The sequence below is a fragment of the Candidozyma pseudohaemuli genome, assembly GCF_003013735.1.
Source record: "Candidozyma pseudohaemuli strain B12108 chromosome Unknown scaffold00005, whole genome shotgun sequence".
Taxonomy (NCBI): domain Eukaryota; kingdom Fungi; phylum Ascomycota; class Pichiomycetes; order Serinales; family Metschnikowiaceae; genus Candidozyma; species Candidozyma pseudohaemuli.
This window is the reverse complement of record NW_020194439.1, coordinates 4,261-31,482: the sequence shown is the minus strand read 5'-3', so window position 1 is coordinate 31,482 and position 27,222 is coordinate 4,261. Positions and strand designations below refer to the sequence as shown.

General features: G+C 46.7%; 13 protein-coding genes and 1 non-coding gene across 14 annotated transcripts; 8 read left to right on the top strand and 6 right to left on the bottom strand.

The window, feature by feature from the left end:
- Positions 1 to 51: 51 nt before the first annotated feature.
- C7M61_002461 (uncharacterized protein) lies at positions 52 to 1,731 on the top strand (the record flags this gene model as incomplete). The annotated part of the gene is made up of 1 exon (XM_024857834.1): positions 52 to 1,731. The coding sequence occupies one exon, from the start codon at positions 52 to 54 to the stop codon at positions 1,729 to 1,731; it is 1,680 nt and encodes a 559-aa protein (XP_024713760.1).
- Positions 1,732 to 1,887: 156 nt separating this feature from the next.
- Positions 1,888 to 4,014, bottom strand: ALR1 (Mg(2+) transporter; the record flags this gene model as incomplete). The annotated part of the gene is made up of 1 exon (XM_024857833.1): positions 1,888 to 4,014. One exon carries the CDS (start codon positions 4,012 to 4,014, stop codon positions 1,888 to 1,890), a length of 2,127 nt encoding a protein of 708 aa, XP_024713759.1.
- A 1,082-nt stretch (positions 4,015 to 5,096) lies between these two features.
- Positions 5,097 to 6,059, bottom strand: HEM13 (coproporphyrinogen oxidase; the record flags this gene model as incomplete). The annotated part of the gene is made up of 1 exon (XM_024857832.1): positions 5,097 to 6,059. One exon carries the CDS (start codon positions 6,057 to 6,059, stop codon positions 5,097 to 5,099), a length of 963 nt encoding a protein of 320 aa, XP_024713758.1.
- A 766-nt stretch (positions 6,060 to 6,825) lies between these two features.
- C7M61_002458 (uncharacterized protein) lies at positions 6,826 to 7,350 on the bottom strand (the record flags this gene model as incomplete). Its single annotated transcript, XM_024857831.1, has 1 exon — positions 6,826 to 7,350. The coding sequence occupies one exon, from the start codon at positions 7,348 to 7,350 to the stop codon at positions 6,826 to 6,828; it is 525 nt and encodes a 174-aa protein (XP_024713757.1).
- A 123-nt stretch (positions 7,351 to 7,473) lies between these two features.
- Positions 7,474 to 8,430, top strand: C7M61_002457 (uncharacterized protein; the record flags this gene model as incomplete). Its single annotated transcript, XM_024857830.1, has 1 exon — positions 7,474 to 8,430. The coding sequence occupies one exon, from the start codon at positions 7,474 to 7,476 to the stop codon at positions 8,428 to 8,430; it is 957 nt and encodes a 318-aa protein (XP_024713756.1).
- A 56-nt stretch (positions 8,431 to 8,486) lies between these two features.
- C7M61_002456 (mRNA-processing endoribonuclease) lies at positions 8,487 to 9,714 on the bottom strand (the record flags this gene model as incomplete). Its single annotated transcript, XM_024857829.1, has 2 exons — positions 8,487 to 8,490; positions 8,516 to 9,714. 2 exons carry the CDS (start codon positions 9,712 to 9,714, stop codon positions 8,487 to 8,489), a joined length of 1,203 nt encoding a protein of 400 aa, XP_024713755.1.
- Positions 9,715 to 9,906: 192 nt separating this feature from the next.
- On the bottom strand, positions 9,907 to 11,739 carry C7M61_002455 (uncharacterized protein; the record flags this gene model as incomplete). Its single annotated transcript, XM_024857828.1, has 1 exon — positions 9,907 to 11,739. The coding sequence occupies one exon, from the start codon at positions 11,737 to 11,739 to the stop codon at positions 9,907 to 9,909; it is 1,833 nt and encodes a 610-aa protein (XP_024713754.1).
- Positions 11,740 to 12,412: 673 nt separating this feature from the next.
- On the top strand, positions 12,413 to 14,545 carry GUS1 (glutamate--tRNA ligase; the record flags this gene model as incomplete). The annotated part of the gene is made up of 1 exon (XM_024857827.1): positions 12,413 to 14,545. One exon carries the CDS (start codon positions 12,413 to 12,415, stop codon positions 14,543 to 14,545), a length of 2,133 nt encoding a protein of 710 aa, XP_024713753.1.
- Positions 14,546 to 17,184: 2,639 nt separating this feature from the next.
- On the top strand, positions 17,185 to 19,551 carry C7M61_002453 (uncharacterized protein; the record flags this gene model as incomplete). The annotated part of the gene is made up of 1 exon (XM_024857826.1): positions 17,185 to 19,551. One exon carries the CDS (start codon positions 17,185 to 17,187, stop codon positions 19,549 to 19,551), a length of 2,367 nt encoding a protein of 788 aa, XP_024713752.1.
- A 1,070-nt stretch (positions 19,552 to 20,621) lies between these two features.
- Positions 20,622 to 20,705, top strand: C7M61_002452. Its single transcript has one exon. It is a non-coding gene; the product is annotated as a tRNA-Leu (tRNA).
- Positions 20,706 to 20,922: 217 nt separating this feature from the next.
- Positions 20,923 to 21,237, top strand: C7M61_002451 (uncharacterized protein; the record flags this gene model as incomplete). The annotated part of the gene is made up of 1 exon (XM_024857825.1): positions 20,923 to 21,237. The coding sequence occupies one exon, from the start codon at positions 20,923 to 20,925 to the stop codon at positions 21,235 to 21,237; it is 315 nt and encodes a 104-aa protein (XP_024713751.1).
- Positions 21,238 to 21,674: 437 nt separating this feature from the next.
- On the top strand, positions 21,675 to 23,756 carry C7M61_002450 (uncharacterized protein; the record flags this gene model as incomplete). Its single annotated transcript, XM_024857824.1, has 1 exon — positions 21,675 to 23,756. The coding sequence occupies one exon, from the start codon at positions 21,675 to 21,677 to the stop codon at positions 23,754 to 23,756; it is 2,082 nt and encodes a 693-aa protein (XP_024713750.1).
- A 226-nt stretch (positions 23,757 to 23,982) lies between these two features.
- MSC7 (meiotic recombination directing protein) lies at positions 23,983 to 25,833 on the top strand (the record flags this gene model as incomplete). The annotated part of the gene is made up of 1 exon (XM_024857823.1): positions 23,983 to 25,833. One exon carries the CDS (start codon positions 23,983 to 23,985, stop codon positions 25,831 to 25,833), a length of 1,851 nt encoding a protein of 616 aa, XP_024713749.1.
- Positions 25,834 to 25,909: 76 nt separating this feature from the next.
- On the bottom strand, positions 25,910 to 26,245 carry VMA10 (H(+)-transporting V1 sector ATPase subunit G; the record flags this gene model as incomplete). Its single annotated transcript, XM_024857822.1, has 1 exon — positions 25,910 to 26,245. The coding sequence occupies one exon, from the start codon at positions 26,243 to 26,245 to the stop codon at positions 25,910 to 25,912; it is 336 nt and encodes a 111-aa protein (XP_024713748.1).
- Between the last annotated feature and the right edge of the window lie 977 nt (positions 26,246 to 27,222).

The window sequence follows — 27,222 nt, the reverse complement described above, 5'->3', positions numbered from 1 at the left end:
CATTAATGCGACATATAGAGAGATGAGGCCTCATCGCATCTCATACCAACCATGGCTAGAAAGAAGTCCGCTGCTAAAAAAGCCAGGGAGGCTGAAGCACTTCAAGCTGAGAAAAAGCAAGCTCCAGAACAGAAGGAGATTGTCGAGAAGGAGTCAAAAGCCGCAGAGCCTGAAGTTGAAAGTGAAGATAATAACTCCTCTTCATCTGAAGAAGAAGACGAATATGGAGAATTGTTGACTGAGAACGTCGAGAGCTCTATTCAGAACGTTCTTAGCGCATTGAAAAGTGATCCAAAGAAGCTTTTGGATCCAGAGGCCAAATTCTTCGACGAGAACGATAATGCCGTCTCGAAGAAGTCCAAAGATAAGCCCTTGTACTTGAAGGACTACCACCGTCAGACTTTGTTGCTGGGCGACTACAAGAACGATGACGAAGATAATGAGTATGGAACGGTCGACGGTGAGAAGCCTTTTGTTATCACTGAAAGGGAAGAGAGAAACCAGCTTCTCGACGATATCAAGAATGCATTCGATGGAGAAGAGGAGAATGATGACGAGGACGATGGTTTCATGAAGAAGAAAGAGAAGCTGAATGCTGTTAAAGACATCGTTTCCCTGCTACCTGACCCTAGCAAGAGTGCTCAGGAGTTCTTGAGTGCTTTCCTCGATAGAAAGGCATGGGTGCCCACTGAGAATGACAAGGTTATTGACTTGGACAGAATCGACAACGAGGACGAACAGGACTTTGACGATGCTGTTGACGAGTTGGAGAGAGCTTACAATTTCCGTTATGAAGATCCAAACTCGGCTGAAATTGTCTCGTATGCTCGTAACCAGGCCACTGTGAGAAGAGCGAAGACGAATGCAAGAAAGAAGGAAAGAGAGAGAAAGCATGCTGAGAAGGAGAAGCAAAACGCTGACGTTGAGAAGGCCTTGCAGAAGAAGAAGACAGAGAAGTTAAACAAGGTTGTCGACAGACTTAATAAGATCAAGGAGGCTGTTGGTGAGGACATCAGCAACGACGTCATCGAGAAGGTCTTTGGTGACTCGTTATTAAACGATGACTTTGACGATGCTGACTGGGATGACAAAATGGCCCAGGTCTTTGATGCCCAGTACTATGACGCTGAGATTGCTAAGCCTGAATGGGATGAGGACGACGAGATCATGGCTGAGTTCCATGCCTCCAAATCTGCTGAAGCTAATGAAGAAGAGGGTGAGGCCGAAGGCGAGGAAGCTGAACTGGAGAAGCCTAGCAAAAAGCTGAAGAAGGAGAAATTGAAGGAGAAGAAGGAAGCCAAGAAGCTGAAGCATAATATCAGAGAGGAGGCCGAAAAGATCGTCGAAGCCAACAAGCTTAGAATCAGGGATGAAGTTGAGGAAGAAAGAGGACGTTCCAAGGAAAACGATGCTAACAAGTTCAGATATAGAGAGGTGTCTCCTGAGGCATTTGGTCTCTCGACGAGAGAGATCCTTTTAGCAGACGACCTGGCCTTGAACCAGTTTGTCAGTATCAAGAAGTTTGCGCCTTACAGGCCGAAGGAGCTCGCTTTGAAAGACAAGAGAAAGTTCGCTAAGAAGAAGCATCTACAACAATGGAGAAGAGATGTTTTCAAGAACAAGGAAGGACCTGCCAGGCAGCCTGGTGAGGAGGAAGGTGAAATCTGGATTCCTAATGAAGCCGAGGAGGAGGAAAGACCCCGCAAGAAGAGCAAGAAGTCTAGGAAGTGAACAACGTCAAATTTGCATCTATATTAAACCTTATACTACGACAAATAAACCAAGATTCCCAACCAATTACTTACCTAAAACGATAGTAAATCACTTCTAATAAATTTTGAGCGGACAAACTGAATTTCATTGGGCAGAAGGTTTTGTGAGCTTCACTTAATCGTAACCTTTGGGGAAACTAATGATGGACTTGGCCGCATCTCTGGACCTAGACTTGATCTTCATACCCAACGATCTGATAGATCTCTTCTCGTCTTCCTGCTTGATGATAGATCTCTCACGAGACTTCAAGTAGAGTCTAACGAAACAAAGCAAGCAAAAAACAACACTGAAAGAGATGGCGATGATACTGAAGAACCATGCAAGTCCAGCAGCTCCCTGGCCAGGCACTTCGACGTTCATACCAAATGCAGAGAAAACCGAGTTCATGGGCAAGATCAACGTACCAAGCAAGGTAACACCTCCCAAAATCTCAGTGACTCTCAAGTTAGCGTTGAAAGACTCCACCTGCAATTGTGCCAAATAGTTAGAGTGAGATCTGCTAAAAATCTTCTCATAAGCACCCAAGTTTTGGTACATGGTAAGAACGTGATCTTGGATATCACCCAAGTACAATGCAATATCAGCTCTTGGCTGTGCAACCTTTCCTCTTTGCTGATTGAAATCAGATTGGTTCGCAGATTCGCTGCCAGACTTTGGAGGTGGACTGAAGTCCTCGTAGGCACGGACACCGTAAGGGTTCTCGTCCTGACATCTCTTGGCAAACATCTTGATAACATCCGCCTTGTTGGAAAGAAGTCTCATCAATGTCATGACTTTTCTTCTAGCCTCACCAATCTTACGCAACATGGAACTGAAGTTCATCTCACGAGCAGTCAACACCGAGTCTTCAATGGCATCAGCTTCATACTCGATACCCATGATAACTGGAGCAAAACCATCGGTAATGTCATCGATCATGGCGTAACAAAGCCAATCAGCGTTCACGTCAACGTATTCCCTCAATTGACGAACTCTTCTTCTAACGTTGGCTGGGTGAGGAACTGGAGCAAAGTGGAAAGTCAAAACACCCTCCTTAAACACAACGATGTAGAAGTTAATGGGCTCCAAGTAGTCCTCAGACTCCTTGTCAGGTTCGAAAGTATGGAAACACACAAAGTAGTAGCTGCGGAACAATTCGACCTTCTCACGGGTCTCTTGCATTCTAATATCTTCCGCAGTCAAAGGATGGATACCGAAAGCTTTAGCCAAAGTCTTCACTTCAGCGTCAGTTGGACAGGTAACATCCAACCACCAAGTGCCATCGCCATTCTTGAACAAATCCTGAACAGTCTGTCCCGGCTCAACCAAGGACGGAATGTCAGGGGCGTGGACGGTTTCCTCATTGTCAGAGTGGAAGAAAGAGAAACGCTCTGGCAAGGCGACATCATCGTCCTCATTGATCTTGGCGCCACCGAATTTGACAACGTAGGACTCATCGTCGTCAGGGGTGTTCTTCTCGTAGAAAGCCGAGTCGGATGACTCCGAGCCATGTCTCCCCTTGTCAGTAGTGGTTCCCTGGATGGAGGGAGCCTTTTGGGAGATCAGGTCATTGTTGGTTCTGATCTTCGACAAGATGTGCTTGGGAGTGTACTTGGCTGCATTCTTGCTCAAGGGTCTACCGGAGAGTGCATTGCCCGTAGATCTTCCAGAGGACTGCGCATCCCAGCCAGTGTTCAGGGCAATCATATTGGCCTGTTGTCTGAGCTGTTCAGCGTTTTCTCTCTCTTCTTTGATGAACTCCTCAATTTCATCAAAATCGATTCCGTTCACACGAACGTGCTCCCGCAACATAGGGAAACAAACGTCCTCTTCTGTCTCTTGAGAGGTTCTAGAAGCGTGGGAATCGGCATCGCTGTCCATCGAAACCTTGGAAGGTCTGCGGTCACGTCTCAGGAACTGAGGGGCGTTAGCGTCAGAGCCAAAGGTGTCATTGGTGCGGTATCTAGCCAACACATTCAATTGGTCCTGCCTCTCCAAGGAGCTGCGGGAATGTCTGCTGGACCTTCTCATCAAGTAGGCAGCATCCTCGGCAGAAACAGCCTCGCTGACCGACTGGGAACGAGTGTTTCTGCGGACTCTAGGGATCTCAAAATTTCTCCTAGGCCCCGAGGCTGCGAGGCCTTCCTCGTCAGGAGGAGGCAAGTTCTCCCGTTGTTGTCTGTGGTCGTTTAAGACATGGTCGGGGCGCTGGGGCACGGCCTGGTTGGCCGAGGTGGAGTTGTAGCTTTCAGAGTCGGACATTGCAAGAGCGCAGGGTTAACTTTGGATCACTTGCTTTTTTCTTCTAATTTAGCGCCAGTGGGCTGTGATCATGTCTGGGGAGGACAAGCGAGCAAAGAACGATGCGTGGTGGGTCTTCATAGATGGAAGTCCAATGGGTCTATCCTTCTTTGGGTGAAGAAGAAAAGAGAGAAAAAACGGTGGAGCACGATGCCCTTTTATTTCGCGCTGAGAAAAATCACTGCAGAGAAATTAAGACAACCATTTGCAACACACGCCATGCAAGGCTTTTGCTCCGACGACATGCTTGAAAAAAAAAAAAAAATTTAGACTTTTCCCCAAAATAAGCTTTTCTTTATTCGACATTTGCCTCTCTAGTCTATGGCGGATTTCTTTTTTGGTACTTTTGTGACATCAGGAGGTCCGGTGACCACGTTGTGCCATGCCCTGGCACTCGCCTCATCACAAATTTATTGGCACCGGCCACTTGCTTGCACCACCTCGATTCACTCAACCGCCCTATCAGCACCTCAGCCCCCGGGCTGAATTTGCGGGATTTTGATCCTGACAAAGTAGCGACTAAATTTTTTGGCCGATAAAATGATAAGATTTTTTTTGTGTAATTAATCTTAATTTTTGTCACCCCCCTTCCCATGAGATACCCTTGCTTCTGCTGCCTTGGAACAATGTCAGTGCGCACTGGGAACAATCTTAGCGATGGCTCGCCAGGGCGATGTTCCGAGAAGATGTGAAAATTCTTGCCATTTTTCGCTATCCCTTCTCAGTAGGCATTCTTTTTGAAAATCCCTCACATACCACTGTGGCATCGCCTCGCCTTGTTCGGGTCTCATGCATTGTACGATTTTCCACACGGCTACCTATCACAAAATACAATTAATAATATTTTGCAATTTTTTGTCGTCTTCTCCACCCATCCAAATCTCCCACATACACCTACATCAATTTATACTTTTCTTCACCGCAACCATCTATTCTATTCGGCTACCTGCCTCGAACCGTCTAAACAATGCTCAGCGCAGCATGTACAATCTGGATTAGCCCGCCCTGCGCACTCGCCGCTGCCCTGACTCATATCTACCGGCCTAGCACCACTCAACTGGATTCTGCAATACCTTCACCAAACGGGCCTCCTCGGTGCCTTCTTCTGGATGGTGGTCGTACACCCAGCTGGCCGTTGCAGGCAACGACATCAAAATACTCTCGACTCGGGAGCCGGGCGTCTGCAAGCCAAACTGCGTGCCTCTGTCCAAGACCAAGTTGAATTCGACGTAGCGCCCGCGGCGGATCTGCTGCCACTTTTTCTGCTCGGCAGTGAACTCTTGGTGCATGCGTTTTTCAACAAGCGGCACGTAGGAAGGTAAAAAGGCGTCGAAGCAGGACTCTACGATTTGTAAGATCTCGTCGGCGGGCTTGTCGTCAAAGTCGTCAAAGAAAATGCCGCCCACGCCTCTAGTCTCGTTTCTGTGCTTGATGTAGAAGTACTCGTCGCACCACTTCTTCCACTTGGGGTACAATGCCGTGTCGTACTTGTCCAATGCATCCTTGTGTGTCTGGTGGAAGTGCTTAGCGTCCTCGTCATACAAGTACGAAGGTGTGAGGTCGCATCCACCGCCAAACCACCATGTCATCACTTCGCCATTGTCTGGATCGGTGGTCTCGAAGTATCTGTAGTTGGCATGGGTCGTTGGAGCATGGGGGTTGTGGGGGTGGATCACCATTGACAATCCACAGGCGAAAAAGTCCACCGATCCGTCTGCTGCACCCTTGAGGTTACGGTGGTCAGCACGCATCCGCTGGACAGCCTGAGGAGGCAATTTGCCGTGGACAATTGAGATGTTGACACCTCCTTTTTCAAAAGTGGTGCCGTCCTGGAGAACCATCGACTCTCCGCCTCCACCGTTGTTACCTCTCACCCACGCATCCGTGTGGAACGTGGTGGTGTCCAAGGCGGCAAGCCCGTCGGTGATTTCCTTCTGCTTCAAGCGCACAAGCGCTTCCATTCTCTCTCTGATGGAGAGGCTGCTGTCGTGGATTTTGTCGGCCATACTTGATGAAAGAGACTCGCTCGTGCACTTATATATGGGCAGCCTGCACGCTTGATCTGGTGGTGTGATAGTATACGAGTGTGTCCGTACGGGGCCAGCTGGCGAATGGGCTTTGGTGTATTAGTGAGGCAATTTGGGGAAGTCAGAAATAGCTGGATTCTCTTTTACGATTGGGATTAGGGGCTGGGTAGTGGGTTGTCGATAAGGTATCAGGTGCGCAATGGTTGCAAAATATGCCCTTACGAGGGAGAGCAGTACGAAGCGGCACAACTCAGAAATGAGTCTACGAATTTTTGAGTCGTTATATTAAAGACTTTGATTTTCCTTTTTCCATTCATGAGAAATGGCTTCGTGTGGTTTGACGGAATCGATGGCATCAATTGACACTGGACTGACATCATGCGGACCACTCCGTTTCTCCTTTCCAACGTTGTACGATTGGCGGAAGCGAGAAGACTAATCTGACAGGTACGTATACGAAAAGGGGTACGCTAGGTCATTCGAGAAATGAAAATGGCGCCGTTCAGGTAATTCGCTGAATTTTCATGGCAAGAGGCAGTAACTCCGGTTATACAGCAGTTTGAGTAAAAATTGATTTTAGACTTTACACTTTACATTTTCTGAGCGACGCTCGAGCGACCCAGGGCTGCCAATCGGAAGCATTCGTATAGTGACCATCAAAAACCTCTAATTCTATGAAATTGATGTGAGGGCGACAGAATCCCGTTGCCATCGCACTGGAGTGCACCACCTCGCCAATGGCAGCTCAATTGTCCATCAGCACAGTGGCATCGGCCTCCCTGGTGTTCTCCATGACATACAAGGCATTCTGCCAGTCGCTCCCATCGGCCCTGGCCACAGCTTCCTCGTGGTTTTTCGCTATGCCCGCAGCCAAGTGCCTCCGCACAATTCTCTCCCGCACCGTTTCTGGCGCAGTGCGGACCACCCAGAGCTCATCCACCAAATCCGCCAATTGCACCCAGGGCTCATCCTTCAAACCTACGTAGTTGCCCTCAATGAAAACAACCTGTGCCAGCGGCTCAATGCAAATGTCATCTTCGACTGGGTCCTTCTTAGCGTGGTCAAACAGCGGCGCCAACACTTTTTCGCCGTTGCGGACCCGCCTCACTGCATCCACAAAACGGGCCCCGTCAAACGTATAGGGTGCTCCGCGGCGGCGGAAGGCCTCCTCGGGGTCGTTGAAGCGCGCCAATTGCTCGCGGTAAAAGTGGTACCCGTCCTGCGGGAGCACATTGCTCGACACTCCGCACGAGCCCAAAACAGCCACCATTCGTTCCACTAGCGTCGATTTGCCTGCGCCCGGGACGCCTGCCACAGCCACGACAACCCGCTTTTTCAGCTCGAGAAGCCGCTGCACCCGCTCCTGCAATTGATCGAGTTGGCTGCTTTCGTAATGCATCAGTCAAAGAAGACCTTGTGTTCCGTGCCCGACCACTGGATGGTGGATGCTCGCTGCTTTATGTATGCCTTCCACCTCCACCCCGCGAATGCCTATCTGTGCTATCTAACGGACTTGGGGTCAGTGTGGGCCGAGACAGCCTCACGAGACGACGTTGCCGAGCGGGCTCGGGCGTTAGGCCTCCTGAGGGTGGACTCCGAAACTTTGGATGTTTTAGAGCAGGAAATCCAGGCTGCTTTTGACAATAAGCTGGTTCACATAGAGCAGCTGGGTGACCTCTACACCGTCTCGGTGGACCTACCGAGCCTCACCTGGGAAATCCGGTTGCAAAAAATGGATCTGCCTCAAGCAGCATCATTCCTAGCTTCTCTAAACATCTCTCAGTTTGCCAACCATAGTTACCTCGCATACAAGGTGTCCCAGCTTGAGAAAGCCTTGCGGGCCAAGGATAAGTACACCTTGTACTTGGAGGAGAACTATAAGACAGTCAATGGCACGGTACTCATGGACAAGTATAGGCGACAAAACACTGATGATGCTCCATTTCTCAAGCCATACTCCCGTGGAATCTTCGACGGAAGGGTACGAGAGCTGTACGGTCTGTTGGGCCGGAAGTTGGAAGCAGAACCCGACTCTAGAGAATCGCTCATTTGGAACTTGATTGACTCCGTAACGCAGGATGTGCAGACATGGAAAGCTGGCCAATGGATACAGCTGTCGGATACGGCTGCTGTGAAAACAGAGCCGGGTACCATCGAACCTACACAAGTCAAGAAAGAGAAGAAGCCGTTAGATCTCAAAAAAGAGAGCCCCTCCTCAAAGGTCGAGCTGCCAAGCAAAAGGCGCCGTGTTGGTATTTTAGGACGTCAAAGGCCTACCAGCGAGGAGAGAGCCAGTCCCTCTCCTCAGTCGCCTGGAAAACGTAAACGTGTTGGCATCATCAAACGCTGATTATCTGGACCTTCTGTGTGCCACTGCCATATCTTTCCACCTCTGCATGATCGTATTCATCTGTGTAATTTGCGGTCCTTCCAACTCCTTTTGAATCAAGGCCTCTAGGAACCCGCTCCAAAATGTGATGAAGTCGTCTAGCGTTTCCTTATCGGTTGGCTTGTAGCAGTATTCTAGTGAAGGGCTCTTCGAAGCGAACTGTGAGCGGTACGTCGTACTGCCGAAATATTGATTGAAAACCGTTCGCCAGAATCTGGAGATGATGTCGGCAACATCTACAAGGCTTGCCGCTTTGCTGATATCGTACCCTCTGACAAGATCAAGCTCTTCTCCATAGCTCAGTTTCATGCAGTGTTGTATCATTGACTTGGTCAATTGCAAGACCTCATTGTAAATGACCTCCTCATAACGCTGAGTAGTGTAGTCTGGTACTTCTATGCGTCTTTCCCTTACAACTTTCTGCTCCTGGATTCTTCCGAAACGGTGAAAATTCTCATGCGAGATCATCAGAGCGATTTTTGCAGCCGTCATACCATCTCTATAGCTTACGGTAAGGAGCTCGTTCAGAAGTGCCTTTGTACAAAGGTTTTTATCGTTCGTCAAAAGGACTTGAAGCGTTTTGGGATTCGTCCGCTGTATGTAAAGAGCACAGTCTAGAATCGCATCGTCTTTCACAGCCAAACGGTTAATCCTTTGATCAAGTGCCTGACCGATCACAGCGGGGTCTTTTTTTGCAAAACAATTGTAAATCCAGTCATTGGCCCATCTGGCCAATTGACCGATTGAAGTGAGTGAAACTGAGTTACCCTTCTCTCTCCGGGTCTTGGAGTTCTTCAACCCGTCCAATTCCTGTACTACGGTAGTTGGAATAACCATACGAAGCCTGTGTTCCTCAGCTAGGTTTCTCAATTCGTCTAGTACGTTCAAATGGGACAAGATAAAATTGGTGTCCACGATCAAATAGGACATGTTCCCGCTCACTATGAAAGTTTCCCTATGCACAAGCTGTAAAGCGTCCATATCCATATCGTCAGGATTAAATGCACCTTGCAGTCGGGAAGTCAGAACATAGGCGGAGATGGCATTGGTTTCTTTCTTGCTGTCCATGGATATCATTCCAATCTCTTCCTTCATTCTTTCCTTTGCATTGTTTACTTTATCATTGATGCGTCTATAGATGTACTCAACTGGTTTGGGCTTTTTTGTTGTAGCTCCACTAGCCAAAACTTTCCTCCTGTCGGCTGTCAGAAGCCCTACGGAGGAATACTTGGAAGGGATAGCCATATCCAACTATGGGGTTGATACTCAATTCCAATTTGGGGTAATTTCGCAGGACTGATCTGGAGTCCGGATCCGTACATCTTATTTGCAGCCATGAAAACGCTTTTGCAAAAAACTGTCTACAGAGAATTAAAACACATTAACTATTATGCTAAATGCAAAGACCTGCTATTATAACCAGTATAGTAGCAAGCATTAGAAAAGCTGTAACATGAACTCAAATATGCTCACAGAAACGCTGATGACAATGATGATTATAATCATGGTGGTGATACGGCTGGTGTTGGACTCGTTGATGCTGTCACTGATGATATTCGAGAACTCCAAAAAGACCTTACATCTATCATTCAAAACCAGGACTCTTTGCTCGATCTCAAGATAATCACGCACAGCATTATAGAGGGGATGCAAGGCAGGTTCAAGAGACCAGAAGAAATTTGGCGTATCCAAAATAGAACTTGACAAGTTGACATCCACTCGCAACTTGAAGAGCTTGCCAGATTTCTTCAAAAGCTGCTGCCTCTTGAGGCCTAGCTTTCCTGTCAAAGCTAGCTTCTTTGGAAGTTTCGATATCAGCTGCAAACTATGCACCATGCGGCTCTCGAAGAGACAAAGCTTCGTCAGTTGGGCGAGAGCATATGACATTGTAAGCTTAATGAGGTGGTCAGCAGAACGTAAGGTGATCATGTCATTATAGATTCTGGGTCTTTGCACCAGTGAGTCGTACTCAAAGTGGAATTCCTCGGTTTCAATCTCATGATCACTAATTGGATTTATTAGAATTGGGACCTCTGAGAAGGCAAGGTCGGCCAAAATGTTTTTCTCGTGAATTTCGGTGAAATTCCAGAAGACAATAATACCATATTCAAGCACGAACATCTCGGCGTGATGTTTACTGATCTCTTCTTGAGCGTCATCCTTGTTCATACGGCTGAGACTTTCTGGTTTCAGTGACTCGCTATTAGCTTCCGACTTTTTAGAAGACGTTTCACCCTCGCTATTGCTGTCATCCTCGATGTCTTGAGGTGGCGCAAAAAACTGAGGCTCTGAAGGATCGAATGGGCCATAGTTCTCAGCATTACCATCTTCAGGGTCCATCGAGTAGTTCATAGCGTCTTCAGGCGTTTCAACACCCGAATAGTATTCATACAAATGATCAGTCTCCTCAGACTTACGAATCATCTTCTCCATGTATCGTTTGCTTGGCAACGATTTGGCAGTATCATTGGACTTGACTCTGAAACCGTCAGATCCTGGTAGCAACGGCAATGCATAAGGAACGTAGAGTGCTTCGTCGTACAATCGAGGCTTAACCTCATGTGTGTTCTTGAGGAACTCCATGAGAGCAGTATTATCAAATTCCTCACAAATGAAGTAGGCGGTGACTCTACTGAATTCTTGTGCCCTTGCTTCCTTAGGCATGAGTTCTGCCCTGCTTCTCTGAATCTGAGGGGTATCAGACCTGTCCAGTGGAGGCGGTGACCCCACACGTTGAGGCAGTAAAGATCCTGGACTAGATTGGTGCTCATCAGGAATCAAGACCAATTTCTGAGACGTCTTGGATGTTCTCGCAGGTAAGTTCTGCGATAGTTTGGGTATGCTTCTGATGTTTCTTCTTCTCTGCTCTTGCAGCAATCCAGCGTCAATCGGTGGCAGGGAGGGTCTTGGGGAAGGAAAGCGTGCGTTCTGAGCAGAATTGGGGAATCTGCTTTGGCCAGAAGGAATATCACTGGAGTTGCTCAACAATTTGTCAACAGAGATATCGGTGTACTTATTCGAGCGAGTATTGAATCGACGATGCAAGGAAGGGGTCAGTGGATGGCTTCTATTATCTGAATAGTTCGATCCACCCAGTTGTCCCAGTGACTGCTGCTGTTGTTGTTTTCTATAATTCTGCCCAGCAAATGGAGCCCTGGCGCCCTTCACATTACTGCTTCTAGCGTCGGTGACTAAAATCGACGGCGATCGCTTGGCCGTGGGTCGCAGGTTACTCTTATCCTGCGAATCTGTATTTCGCCCATTCGACATGACGGGTGGGTTGTAGGTTTTTGATAAACGGCCCTATGAGGGTACTGCTTTTCGATATCGGTAGGAGCGAGCTATCGCATCGGCACGGTCATGTGACGAAATAGGCTGAATTTTAGTGGACTAGAGGTCGTTTTAGGTAGAGTTCTGGATGAAGTATCTTTAAGAATTGATGATCTCTTTGATTTCGGAATAAAATTATTTTTTGTGGGATATTTCGTGTTTCGTACTTTCGGGGGGATCTGGCAGCTTCCCCTGAAATATAGAAACCGCATGCACTACGAATGAGCGAAGAAGGCTTAAGTATGTGGAAAATCTTACTGACATAAAATTTGAAAATAAAATCTAAATGACAAACCATTTGTCCAAACGCAATGCTCATGGAATAAAAAAGGGAAGAACGATTGCCTGGACTTTTTACCTTAAGTATAGCTGAATAGGTTGCATTGCGTAAGCGCAGACCTCGACCCACAATTCAAATTACTCCAGTCACATCAGACTTAAAAACGAGGTTTTCGAAATCAACAAGTAGCAAAAACCTCACATTATTTACTTTTAAATCCCTCGAGGCCTTCGTAAGAACACACTTGCAAGACATCTTAGCGGTTCCCTATTCACGTGACCTCCATCAGAATTTTCCATAGACGTTCTCATTCAGTCATCTTGATCCTTACCAATGGCTACCCTTACTGTCGCTGCCAAGGCTCCTTTTATAGCCTACTCCGCTATTATTGCTGCGGAGATCGTGATCTCTGACTCCGACAAAGCTGTCACTGTTGAATTTGTTGACGACAAGAACGTCGAGAAAGATGCCACTGTCAAGTACACCGACGGTGGAAACTCCGTCACTGGTGATGTTGAGGTCCTTTCCCAATTAACCTCTGCTGCCCCCACCTTGGCCAACCCTGAAGGCGCCAGCACTTGGGTGAGCTTTGCTTTCGAGAAATTGGCCAACAAGAACTTCAAGGCCTTGGCTACCGACTTGGAGAAGTTGGATGCTCACTTGAACTTCAGATCCTTCATTGTGGGCCACTCCCTTTCCATTGCCGATGTGGCCGTCTGGGGTGTCTTGAGAGCCAATGCTGTCATGGGCTCCGTGCTCAAGAACGAGGTTTACGCCAATGTCTCTAGATGGTACAACTTCATCGGATCCGACTCCAGATTCGACTCTGTGGCCGAGAAGACTACCAAGTCTATCAATGAGTTGAGAAAGGCCGTGAAGGCCGCCTCTGGTGCCAAGAAGGAGACTCACAAGGCCAACTTCGAGATTGACTTGCCTAACGCCAAGGTCGGTGAGGTTGTGACCCGTTTCCCACCAGAGCCTTCTGGATACTTGCACATCGGACACGCCAAGGCTGCCATCTTGAACGAGTACTTTGCTCACGCTTACAAGGGTAAGTTGATCATCAGATTTGACGACACCAACCCTACCAAGGAGAGAGTTGAGTTCCAGGACTCCATCATTGAGGACTTGGCTTTGCTCGGTATCAAGGGTGACCAGATCACCTACTCTTCCGACTACTTTGACAAGATGTACGACCTTGCGCTCACCTTGATCAAGGAAGGCAAGGCTTACTGTGATGACACCCCACAGGAGAAGATGAGAGAGGAGAGAATGGTTGGCGATGCCTCCGCTAGAAGAGAGAGAACCGTCGAGGAGAACTTGAAGATCTTCACCGAGGAAATGAAGAACGGTACCGAGGAGGGCTTGAAGAACTGTTTGAGAGCAAAGATTGACTACAAGGCCTTGAACAAGGCTTTGAGAGACCCTGTCATCTACAGATGTAACTTGACTCCACACCACAGAACAGGTTCTCAGTGGAAGATCTACCCAACATACGACTTCTGTGTGCCTATTGTTGACTCCATTGAAGGTGTTACCCACGCTTTGAGAACCAACGAGTACAGAGACAGAAACCCACAATACGAGTGGTTCTTGAAGGCTTTGAACTTGCGTCACGTCGACATTTGGGACTTCGGTAGAGTCAACTTCATCAGAACTCTCTTGTCGAAGAGAAAGTTGCAGTGGTTCGTTGACAAGGGATTCGTCGGTAACTGGGACGACCCAAGATTCCCAACCATTAGAGGTGTGAGAAGAAGAGGTATGACCGTCGAGGGATTGAGAAACTTCATTCTCTCCCAGGGTCCTTCCAAGAACATCATCAACATGGAGTGGTCTACCATTTGGGCCATGAACAAGAAAATCATCGACCCAGTTGTCCCAAGACACACTGCTGTGGATGCTAAGAATGCCGTCAAAGTACAGCTTTCCAACGGTCCTGCTGAACCTTACACTGAAGACAAACCCAAGCACAAGAAAAACGCCGACATTGGCTTGAAGAAGGTCATTTTCTCCAAGAATTTGTTGGTCGACCAGGCCGATGCTGCTACCTTCGCTGAGGGTGAGGAGGTCACCTTTATGGACTGGGGTAATGTGATCATCAAGAAGATCAACAAGGAGGGCGATGTTGTTTCTTCCATTGACGCTGAGTTGCACTTGGAAGGTGACTTCCGTAAGACTGAGAAAAAGGTTACGTGGCTTGCTGATACTGATGACAAGATCGAGGTTGAGATCCACGACTTTGACCATTTGATCACTAAGGACAAGTTGGAGGAGAACGATAACTTCGAGGACTTCATCACTGAGAAGACCGAGTTTGTATCTACGGTTTATGCTGACGTGAACGTCAGATCTCTTAAAAAAGACGACATTATTCAGTTTGAGAGAAAGGGTTTCTTCAAGGTTGACGAGAGTCTTAAAGAGGGCAAGATCGTGATGTTCACCATTCCTGACGGTAAGAAGAAATAGATTCTGGATTCATAATAATTGCACATTGATTCAAGAAGATAGTACACAGCTCGGCAACTGTAGCACAACATCCGCAAAATTAGGCCCTTGATGATTGGACCGGACTGGTGGAGCTCTTTCAATTCTGATTTCCTGTTTAGAGATCCAACGGTCTGAGAAAGTCCTTTGTAGCAATGGCACCAAAAATAGGAGAAATCCGGGTGGAATTTCGCATGCGATTCCCGATTGTTCAGCGCGGTACATAGTAAGAAAACTGGAATGCCGAGGACTTCGCTCTCTAATAGGGACACGTTGAACCACATTCAGATCAGCTTATTGTCTTGATTTCGTCAATTCGTGTTCGAGGCTCGAGAAGCCAAATATTCTTGTGTGTAGTGGTGTTTCATGTCGATCCTAGAGCCATGAATCTGCGACTGCTAAGCCCGAAATAGACGAGCATAAGCCACAACCTCCCATCCTCGGATTGCATCGAAATAGACACAAATGCATGGACCACATGCAAATTAGAAGAGTTTGCAATTACGGCATTATCATAGGTTGTTTAAGGTTTCGGTAGATGGAACAGTCCATACACCACATCCCACACAATGCTTTCTCGAACAGGATATACGAATGGAATCGCCAATTTCTACTTGTAGTGCTTTATTCGTGAAGAGCCTCCTAATGAGGAAGAGTGGTACCGAAGACGCGAATATAACAATTGGCGATGACTTCCCTGTGATAGATGCCCTCGAGCAACAATGGGAACCTGTACCCCTTTTAGGAAATTCGGGCAAGTGTGCTCGCTGCCATAGACGAATTAACCGAGATAATGAACAATGGGCTGTGAGAGGCTTTCAAATGGAACTTTTATGTATGAAAAGATTGTCGTCATGCAAGGCGCGCATCGAGACGCAGCTCAGATGCTAACCACTGCAACTCGCATACAGGGTTCTTCAAATGGTAAGGTGGGTGAGACTCGTATAAATTGGCCAGAATAGATCAAAATGGAAGAAACAAACCAGCCATTTTAAGTCGAAGTAGATCTTATGTGTAGAGACAAAGGCCTGCACCCATCCAAAAAACGTCTTCAAGCCTTAGGTTCCTCTAGTTTCCTTCAAATCAGGAAAGACGTTTTCTCGTTTTGGCTTCTGAATCAGTTGACACCCGTAGTAGTGAATTGAAGCGGGGGATTATGTGAATGATGGTAAAAAATCGTACGAGTTGAGCCATTGATATCGAGCGTTCTCGGATATTGGAATTAGTCTCCAGCATCATGATTTTATCTGGATCGCCGTTTGAGACCTTTGGGGAAGTGTGGGGTGATTACACGAAGTCTTTTAAGAAAAGAAGGGGTTTTTAGTTGGAATTTGAAATTATTGGCATCGAGAAGGTTCAACGATTAATACATCCATATGGTTTTGAGCGCTATGAAACATTCTTTGTGTCCGGTCCAATGAGTCGTACAGTTTGGATCAAACCTTACCTTTTGACATTGCTTTGGTTCACCTCACCAAAAATAGAATACTTCACTGTGATCGTAAATTGTATGTGCTTCTTGATCAATGAAAATGAGAGTTTCAAATTAGAATGAGACTTTAACTCCTCACTTGTTGTGATTTCGACGCATGGTCTTCTCTTTGTGTGACCCATATTGGGTTTCAATTTAGTTTTCATATCTAGCAACTTCTGCAAAATTTTTCATCTGTAAAAAGAAGTTGACGACTGAGTTGAAAGAATTACAAATTACATGCTATAGCTTCTAGTGAAACTAGAATCCTTACAGTTAAGTAATTGCACCATCAACTTTCGAGTCAAACAGATTTTGTTAAATACGAGATATTCCATTCTCCTCTTTACAGTGGCCATTGAATTAGGATAACGGCGAGCCGGTATGGGAATCTTTGTCCGCCTCTTCAGTTGGTAGCGATACCCGTTGAGGAAAGGGGATTCTGGAGTAAGATGCGTTGATCTTGGGCCATTGTGATACTTCCAGAAATAGCACGTAATTTTTCCACTGGTTCAAACTAATTAACTACTTTATGAGAGAATTTTGTTTCAAAATCGACTAGTTCTAGTGTTTCATGGATACACGAAATTATTCAAGAAGCGAAATGGTATCGCGAATATTCAAGCAAAATGGGGTCGGTGCCACACATCTCGAGGCACGCAAAAGAGGAGTCAAAGGCTCTTGAAAAAGCTTTCACCCACTTTTCCGGCTCTATGTCAATGGCCCTCGGTCCAGAATCATGTAAGTGCCAGGCCTAACAATAAAAATCGCCATTTTGGGAGCGCGTTGACCTCTCGTCTTTATTTGCCAAGGCTCCCTTTTGGAGCTACGAGACACTGAATCCATAATGATCCAAAGGACACCTTGCATACCTGGTCGCCCTCGTCGTAAAGGCATACCTTTCAACCTTTCCACGAACAGTAAACCAAGATATTTATGCACCCTGTGAGGCGGGTGCACAATAACGCACAAGGGTCCAACTTGCATATCCATACAGGCTCTCAAATGCGGTTGCAAAAAGTTATTCTGGTAGACGACGAGGTCCTCCGAGACCGAATTGTTCATCTTCTCATAACTATATAAGAAGCTGAATTTCTCGAAGTTCCTTTTCTTTTTTTTTTCTTCTTCCTCACACCAGTATCTTATACCCATGCTTCCACTCAATGTTTTGATGGCGACTTTGGCCCTGGTGGCCTCTGTCAGCGCCAGGGTTATCTCCCAGCCAACTGAGTACTCTCAGAGTTGGGATTTCTCCTTGGGTCCACTCACTATCGAAGAAGGCGCCTACCTCAGAATCAACAACAACACCCTCACCACCATTGGAGGAAACCTCGACAACAGGGGTGGCTTCTTCATTTCTTCCAGCGACACGTTCCAGTCGGCTGTTGATATCACTTCTGGAAGAATCACAAACTCGGGTGATCTTGCTTTCAGAGCAGAAAACCCAAACTTTGCTTCCAGATACATTCTCAACAGTGTCGCAAGCTTCGAGAATACCGGTAACATGTGGTTCCAGATTTCCCAGGCAACGTCCACCTCTCCTTTCACGGTGACGTCTATGGCCAGCTGGAATAACACCGGTTTGATGTCCTTCAGCCAGGCTGATGGTTCTCCATCTCGTGTGAGATTGAACCAGGCTGCTGGAAGTAGCGGCTTTAACGTTATCGAAAACACAGGTAACATCTGTCTTGAGGGCACTGAGTGGGTTCAGTCTTCCAACGTTCGTGGTAATGGTTGTGTCAACGCTCTCACCCGTGGTGAGATCAGGTTGCAAACTGCTGTTGGTAACACCATTTACAACTTTGCCAGAGAGCAGGCCATTTGGTTGGAGGACACCACTTCCAGATTGTCAGTGGTTGGCTTGTCTGCTGGTAACAACAACCATGGCAACAAGCACAAGGGTAAGAAGAACAAGAGCAGAAAGAAGAACAAGCACGGCAGTGGCACCACTTCTAACCCCAACAATGTTCCAGTTATTGACGTTTACGGTTTTGGTAACGCCAACATTATCAGCGTGAACTTGGGCTTCACTGGATACAATTACGAGTCTTCCACTGGTCTCTTGAGATTGTACTTCAACACCCACTTTGGTATTACCTTTGACATCGGACCTGGTTACACAACTTTCAACACCAATTCGAATGCTGGAACTGCCACTGAGATCTGGGCCAACTACCCACCACCAAACGGTAAGCCAGATAGATGTAGCTGCAAAGAGATGCCAGAGTTTCCCAACGGAGGCGGTGACTCAGAGGAGCCCTCGGAAACCTCCAGCGAGGTAACTGAGACATCTGAGACATCTACCGAGCCAACTGAGACGAACCCTGGACCAACTGAGACCACCCCTGAGCCAACTGAGACCACCAGTGAGACCACCAGTGAGCAGACTGAGCCCACTGAGACTACTACTGAAAGCTCTACTGAGACCTCCGAATCTGCTACTAGCTCTACGGACTCCGAGACTGTGACTGAGCCAACTGACACTGACACCGGTTCGTCCACCGCCGAGGACTCTTCTTCAAGCAGTGATGTTGCTTCATCAACTGGAGATGGTTCTCTGTCTGGTTCATCCTCAGCGTCGACTAGCAGCGGTAGCAGCAGCTCTACCGATCAGCCATCCAAGCCAACTGAAGATTGCCCAGACGAAGATGAGGACGACAAGGATGACGAAGATGACAAGGATGATGACAAGCCACCAAAGGAGGACAAGGACGACAAGGAAGATGACTGCCCTGAGGACGAAGATGACAAGAAGCCACCTAAGGAGGACGACAAGGACGATGACAAGGATGGTGACAAGGATGACGACAAGGACTACAAAGAGGACGACTGTCCCGAGGACGAGAAGCCAAAGCCACCTAAGGATGATGACAAGAAACCTCCAAAGGATGAAGAAGATTGCCCTGAGGACGACAAGCCCAAGCCTCCAAAGGATGATGACAAGAAGCCACCTAAGGACGATGACAAGAAGCCTCCTAAGGACGATGATAAGAAGCCACCAAAGGAGGACGACAAGAAGCCACCAAAGGATGATGACAAGCCACCAAAGGATGACGACAAGAAGCCACCAAAGGACGATGATAAGAAGCCACCAAAGGAGGACGACAAGAAGCCACCAAAGGATGATGACAAGCCACCAAAGGATGACGACAAGAAGCCACCTAAGGACGACGAGAAGCCACCTAAGGATGATGACAAGAAAAAGACCGAGGATGATCACAAGAAGCGTCCTACTAAGACTGCTCCTGAATCGACTGCTCCTAAGTCCACCGCACCTGATTCGACTGCTCCTAAGTCAACTGCACCTGAATCCACTGCACCAAAGTCCACTAGACCTGTTCGTACTTCCCCAAGTACCACGGCTCCAGTCAGGACCACTCCTATTACAACTGCTCCAAAGACCACTGCTCCTAAGCCAACTGAGCCTACCGTTACTTCTTTCGAAGGTGCTGGTGTGAAGGCTTCTGTCGGTATTCCAACAGTCTTTGCTGTGGTTGCCGGTTTGCTCGCTTTGTAAGTCGGCTAACTTTACCATCATGACCCATTCCCTCGCTTTAGTCTTTCGCTTATTTCGGTCCATTTTACCTTTCTTCAACTGTTCATTACTTTCGATACCCAACTCATTATTCTCATGAGTCTTTTATAGCAACAACTTTTCAATTCGATGTTCTTTAAATAATTTTTTTTTTTTTTTATCGATCATTAAATTAAATGGACGCCAGAAAGAATTTCTTCCTTCCAACAAAACCTATATAGTTTTCAAGACCTACATAGTAAACCACTTAACATGTTATCAACAGAAGCTGAGTGAACCCGGGGGAACGCGACTCTCCTCTCAAAGAACTTCTCAAGCCAGAAAGTCTCTAAGCCGCTGCTAAATTTTCAAAAGTTCCAATCAAGTTATGTTATCTTATCATAATTTAAAATAGTAAGGTCCGACATATAAGTCCGGTATACATCAGAGGAAATCATCATCATTTCTCCTCAAACAACTCCTCAAAGCGGGGTTGAGTTCAGGGGGTATCTGGGTTATAAAGTTGAGTATTTTCAAGATATATCATCTTAGTCTGGGAAAATATTCGTCGATATTGTGTGGAAATAATAGTCAGTGTATGCCATTGATAGTTGTGGGCTTTTGACAGTTCCAGTCGTCTAATTTGTAATTGGTTTGGGGCCGTTTCGAAACAGAAGTTATTTTGAACTTGGTCTCAGGACTAGCGTCTTTCGAACCTATCGGAGAGTGTTATGTCTTTCTCTGTTGAGTCCTTAATAATATCCATCAACAGTTAGCCATCTCTTCAGGATGAAGTGTCAATCTCAGTATCACCAGCGTCTTGGACGAGTGGATCAATGAAAGATAGGCATCTGTGCCGCTTGTCCAACGATTAATTCCTGGAGTATACTATTAAGGCAGTCATATCTTCTCTGTATTTTCTAGAAACCACTTTTTTGAAATCTCCAATATTTTTTTAGTCAATACAAAAAAAATGTGTTGGTGTAACGTGTCTTGGTAATGAATGAGCGCGAAAAACAATTTCATTTTAACTCTATATGGCAACCAGGTCGCGCAAAATCACGTTACATATCGGAGGGTTGGCCGAGTGGTCTAAGGCGGAAGACTTAAGATCTTTTGGACGTTTGTCCGCGCGAGTTCGAACCTCGCACCCTTCATTATTTTTTTGTTCTCAATTGCTCTAGTGAATACAGCCTGACCACTTGAGCCGCAGCCGCGCACCATTCCGTCATAGCCATTTAACCCAAGCTTTGTACAGTATATCCTTAATGTCCGACCACACTTGCTAGCATACGCCCACCCCTCGATTGCTATAGTGGGGTATATATAAAGGGGTCTGTCCCCATATTCTTTGAACCACAATTCTGAACCATAATGTCCCCACAACCACATAAGATTTTCTACAAAGGCAATGAACATGATTTTGTCATCTTCACCGAGAACCCAGACTTGATCAAGAAGTACAAGGGCGGTGACACCACAATTCCTCTTGTGGACCTAGTTTCGGTTTGGAAGGTTTTCACGAACAGACAGGGTGGTGTTGACGGTATCTTGGACGAGGCCTCCAAGGCTGAATTGGAGAACGAGTTTGGTCCTAAGACGAAAGTGGACGATGCCATCAAGAAGATTCTAGATGAGGGTGAAGACAAGAAGGCCGTTGGTACCTTCGACGAGCAAAAGCCCGTGTAAATACATGAGTCATGAATAAAAATAAAGCACACTACCACTAAACAACGATGAGTGACGGAACCTGTAGATCGACCTGCTTCGAAGTAGCAATTGAGTGACTCAATTGAGTCGTTTGATAGTTCAGTCTGTGGATGTATGGATCAGCAGACCTATACCTTTCAAAGATCAAGTTTTGCCTGATTTCCATTGGAGAACGGAATGGCTGCAAATGTGCATTTTTACCCACAAGTCAATCTCTTCCCGAAATCGTCGACCCGGACTGTTGAATCATCTACCAATGGATATATCTGGAGGGAAGAGGCTCTTAACGTACCCAATGCCTTCTCCTTAACTTCTTCCAAAGGACAATTGCAAGTTGAAAAGGTGGAGGCTATCTTTCCTGCGTACATACTGCTTAGCTACTTTTGCAGGCGATTGCGAACTAGTACTACTTCATCATGAGTTCCAGAGCACTCCGGAGGCTTGAGAGACAAAGGGAATCGGCAACTCCAGAAGCCGAAAATGACTCCGACCATGAAGAAGTCAAGAAACCAGCAGTTAACAGATTTGCCTTTTTGGGTGCTGAAAGTGACGATGATGCAGGCAATAATGACCTGGTAGATGAAGCTGAGCCTGAGCAGCCAGTCCCAGAGACACCGACTATATCAAGAAAGAAGAACAAAAAGAAGAACAAGAAGAAGAAAAAGCAGCAGCAACAACAACAGGATAATTCGGACAAGGAGGGTGAAGACGATGAAGATCTAGACCAGTTCCTCGAGCAAATCAGACAACGTGATTTGGCTAATTCAAAGAGTGTTTCAGTTGAGGCAGAGGGAGATGGGGAATTGGATGAGGATTTTGAAGAACAATTTGATAATTCTGATCCTCCAATTGCTTACACAGCTGCCAACTTTCATTACTTCACTACCTCCAGGCTCAAAGAGTGCTTGCCACTCTTGTCCATAAAAGCTGTCAAGAACTTGGATCCAGATAATGAGCTCAAAAATCTTTTCGGTAACTTGAGTCTTGAGACAATCGACGATGCAAACAGCACGACTTCAATGTCGATATCACCTGAAGTGTTAGCACAGTTCAGAAAGATCGCACGACTCACAAGAGGATGGGGTGGCAGAGACCGCAGGGGCGTTCCGGGAACATCAAGGAAACTTTTACTCACAACCATCAAGGATGATTACCTTCCCACGGCACAAAAACAGCTTAATATGGAGGAGCTCACGACTGATGACGTTGTAGAGACCCTCAGATACAAAGAGGAGGATGAAGGCTACGATTTTCTCAGTAATAAGGTTAAGGCCCAAGCAAAACTTGGAGTTCGTCATTTTAAATTCACGAAGGTACCTTCTGTCTCGGATAGAGTGGCCAATTCGAAATTCTATGCGTCAGTCGTTATGACGCCTGACCCAGATGCATTGATTCAATTGATCCAACAACACCCATATCATGTTGAGACGCTTCTACAAGTGTCGATGGTCTTCCTTAGACAAGGGAACAACAAGGCGATGAGCAATGCCTTGGTAGAGAAGTGCCTCTTTGTCTTTGACCGCTCCTTCAACAAGAGGTTCCATGAGATGCTTCAAGACGGCAAGTCTGAGCTCATAAGGCTTCCTTACGAGACATTCATGAACAGACAGTTCTATCTTTGCATTTTCCGTATCATCACCGGAATGGCCGAGCGCTCAACCTTCTTTACAGCGTTGAACTACTGTAAGCTCCTTTGGGGTTTCAGCCCGGCCGAAGATCCCATTGGAGTTCGTTACTTCATCGACCATTACGCCATACTTTCTGAGGAATACGACTGGCTCGTTAAGGTCGCTAATAGCCCACTTATCACGACCTACGCTCAATGGTACACACCAGGTATTGCATTCTCAGAGGTTCTCGCATTGCTCCACTTAAACAAGACTGAGGAGGCCAGGCTGAGGTTGGAAGAGGCATTTACCGCACATACATATTGCGCTTACCACCTTCTAGAAAATATCGGCTTGTCCTCAAAACCACCCACTTCGTTGAAGGACATCTACCAGGACGACTATGTTGTGCTTGCAAGCGAGACGTACCTTGTGAGGGCCCCATTATTATGGAAGGATCAGCTGCATAGACAGTTCCTTCATGACGAACTCACGAAGTTGTTCTCGACGTTCAAACCGCAAACGACTGGATCGTGGTTGGGCAAGTTCTTCTCTAAGGAATCAAAACCAATTGCTCTTCCAATTAATCTCGTTCGATTTGCAATTCTCTCCGGTGAAAACAAAGTGCTTGCTAAAGTTCCAGAATCTGTTTTCGACCGAGATGATGTTCTTGAATACGATGTGATGCCTCCCAAGGATGCTTCTGCCGCCTATGATGTATTCACCGGAGTCGATAATACCACTGGTGTTACAGACGCATTACCCAATTACATCGACCACAACATCATTTCAGCAATTGTGCAAAACCGAACCGGCGCCGAGTTTGATGAGCTTTTGGATAGGTTGCAATTGCAAGAGGTGGAGGAGGGTCAAGTGCCCGCGGAAGAATAGATGCCAATGGCTATACGAGGGGAAGAGATCTGAGGAACACTGGTCCATCAATGGTCAAATTCAAAAAGCTTTTGTCTCAATTGCCTCGACTAAGAAACCAGACATCGACTCATTCGCGTCGCCTCACCAAACTTTATAGAAACAGTTATGGTTATACAACTCGTGTGCGAGTGCGCATTAAAAACTCACCAGACGACTCCCGGTTCCACCAACTAGCCTACACAGCATGATCGCCATCGATCTTGATTTTGCTGAGGGCCAATGGCAATACCACATATCTACCACGTTTTTCGTTGGTGTAATTTTGCCCCTTCTATACTACGTGTATGAAAAATACGTTACCCCGAGACCAAACAAGTACAACAAGCTCGAAGCACCAAAGAAGCTCGTGTACCCTATTGCTGATGAAGCGAAGCCTCATTGGAAGGGTAAGAGGCTCTACTCGCCTAACATAGGCTTACGCGTACCTGGCGAACCTACAAAGATCCAAAGTTACTGTCCAGCAACAGCACAGTTCTTGGGTACCTTTGAGTGCACCTCTCGCAAGGAGATGGACGAGCAAATCAAGAAAGCTGAAGCTGCCCAAAAAGAATGGGCTCAATCAAGCTTTGTGGTCAGAAAACAGCTTTTGCGGACTCTCAATCAGTTCATTTTGGATAACCAACAAGACATCGCACGCGTCGCTTGTAGAGACAGTGGAAAGACGAAGTTGGACGCTTCAATGGGTGAGATCATGGTCACTTTGGAGAAGATCAATTGGATCATCGCCCACGGCGAAAAAGCATTGAGTCCCTCGAGTAGGGCTGGACCTTCATCTCTCCTTATGGGTCTTATGAAGCATGCCGAGGTTCGCTACGAACCTTTGGGTGTCATCGCGGCCATTGTGTCTTGGAACTACCCTTTGCATAACCTTATTGGTCCTGTTTTGGCAGCATTGTTCAGCGGAAATGCTATTATTGTTAAATGCTCGGAGCAAGTCGTGTGGTCTTCTACGTGGTTTGTGGGTATGATCCACGCTGCCCTTCGCCTGCTTGGCCTTAATGAGGACATTGTCCAATTGTGTTACTGCTACCCTGAAGATGCCGAATATTTCACATCTCACCCAGGCTTGAAGCACATCACATTCATCGGCTCCAAGCCTGTTGCGCAGAAGGTTCTTCAAAGTGCCTCTACTGAATTGACGCCATGTGTTATCGAACTTGGCGGCAAAGATTCAGTCATTGTGTTGGATGATATGTCCGACTACAACCCATTGTCGTCTGTCCTCTTGAGAGGCACTTTCCAGAGCGCCGGCCAAAACTGTATCGGAATCGAACGTGTCATTTGTCTTCCAAAAGCTTACGAAAAATTAGTGCCAATCTTAGAAGAAAGGCTCCGCGGGTTCCGTCTTGGTTCGGATATCGATCAACTTGATGAGATTGACATGGGCGCTATGATTTCAGACAATCGCTTTGCTGCCATCGAAGAACTCATTGAAGATGCTGTGTCTAAGGGTGCTCGTCTTTTAGCTGGTGGAAAGCCTTATCTGCATCCAAACTACCCACAAGGACACTATTTTGAGCCAACTCTTTTGGTCGATGTGGATACATCCATGAAGATTGCCAACACCGAGGTGTTCGGTCCTGTTCTCACCATGATGAAAGCCACTGATGTTGATGATGCGGTGAGAATCTCAAACAGCACCGAGTTTGGTCTCGGTAATTCTGTCTTTGGTTCGTCCTTCAAGCAATGTAACGCAATTGCTCAACGACTCGAGTCTGGAAATGTCGCGATCAATGACTTCGCTACATTCTACGTATGCCAGCTTCCCTTCGGTGGTATAAAGAAGTCTGGATTCGGTAAGTTTGGTGGTGAAGAGGGATTGACCGGTCTTTGCAATGCCAAGTCCGTGGTCATGGACAAACCACTCTTGAGACTACTCGGAGTCAAGACCGCCATTCCACCACCAATTGATTATCCAATTGCCGACGACAAAAAAGCTTGGGGCTTTGTCAGCGGGCTCAACACTGCAAGCTACGACTCCCGCTTCTGGAAGATTGTTAATGGTTTCAAAAAATTGGCCAAGGGCGGCGCCTGAGGCTCTACATTGCACATAGACTGGAACGTTTAATAAAATGGCCGTTTGCCGGCTGGTAGAAATGAACTCTTTGTATTTAAGCGTTGGTGTGCAACGCTGGTGTAGGGTTGGTGGCAGCATCAATCAAAACCTTGGTGACATCCTTCTTCTTGGCCTGGTACTGCTTCTTGATGTCTTGCAACTCCTTCTCGACCTGAGCATCAGCGTCCTTCTCGATGGTGTCGTTCAAACCAGCATGGTCTTCCTCGTACTTCTTCAATTCCTTCTCCTTTTGCTCCTTGTATTGGTCAATTTCCTTTTGAGCATCCTGCTTGGCGCTCTTCAACCTCGTGGTTCTATATTTTCTGGCCTCATTGACGATCTCGGCGGCGTCTTTTTCGGTCTTCAACAATGACTGGATGCTGGATGACATAATATGGAAATTGTGATAACTATACAGTTGGAGCTATCTGAGGTGTTCTCAGATTAGTGAACAGCGATTTTGGGTCACATGACCGCACCTGCTTGTAGCCTACCGGCCATTTTGCAGCCAAAAAGTATATTACAAGATTTCTATATATAATTATTTCATGCAATCATTCGGCGTAATGGCCTTCTGCAATATAACGCAACATGTACTCGTCAATGTGACCCACACCTTCGTCGTAGTCTGCATCGTCCAAGTTACCTCCTTTAACACCACGAGGTCCCTTGGCTTTGGGATCCTCTTTATTTTCTTCATTAAAGTCCTCGTCGTCAACGGCAACTTCCTTCATGGCTTCCTTGGCCGCATTACGGTCTGCTTCATCTTCGGCTTGCGCCAAAATATCGACATTCGCACTGTCGCCAATTGGGTTGTCTGGCAACTCAGAAATGATGCTCGTGTCGTTGACCAAATCTCTAACGGAGAACTTGCCCAAATAGTCAGTTGTGAATTCACCCTCTTGAATAACAACATTATCCAATTGTCTCTTTTGGTTGGCTTTCTTGAGAATGTTGGACTCGATGGTGTACTCCGACACGAAACGATAAATGTGCACATCTCTCAGTTGACCAATTCTGTGACAACGATCTTGACATTGCTTATCCATGGCAGGATTCCAGTCAGAGTCGTAGAAAATGACGGTGTCAGCACCAGTAAGATTGATACCAAGACCACCAGACCTTGTCGATAGGATAAACACCGGGATTCTAGGATCTCTGTTGAACTTTTCCGTCAATAATTGACGATCCTCGATCTTGGTGGCACCATCCAAACGCATGTATCTGTGTCCATGGATATTGAGGAATTGCTCCAAGATATCCAAGACTTTCGTCATTTGGGTAAAGATCAACGCTCTATGGCCCTTTGGAATCAAATCCTGCAATAACGCAGCGAGCTTCTGCAACTTACCACAATCGAACTGGAGA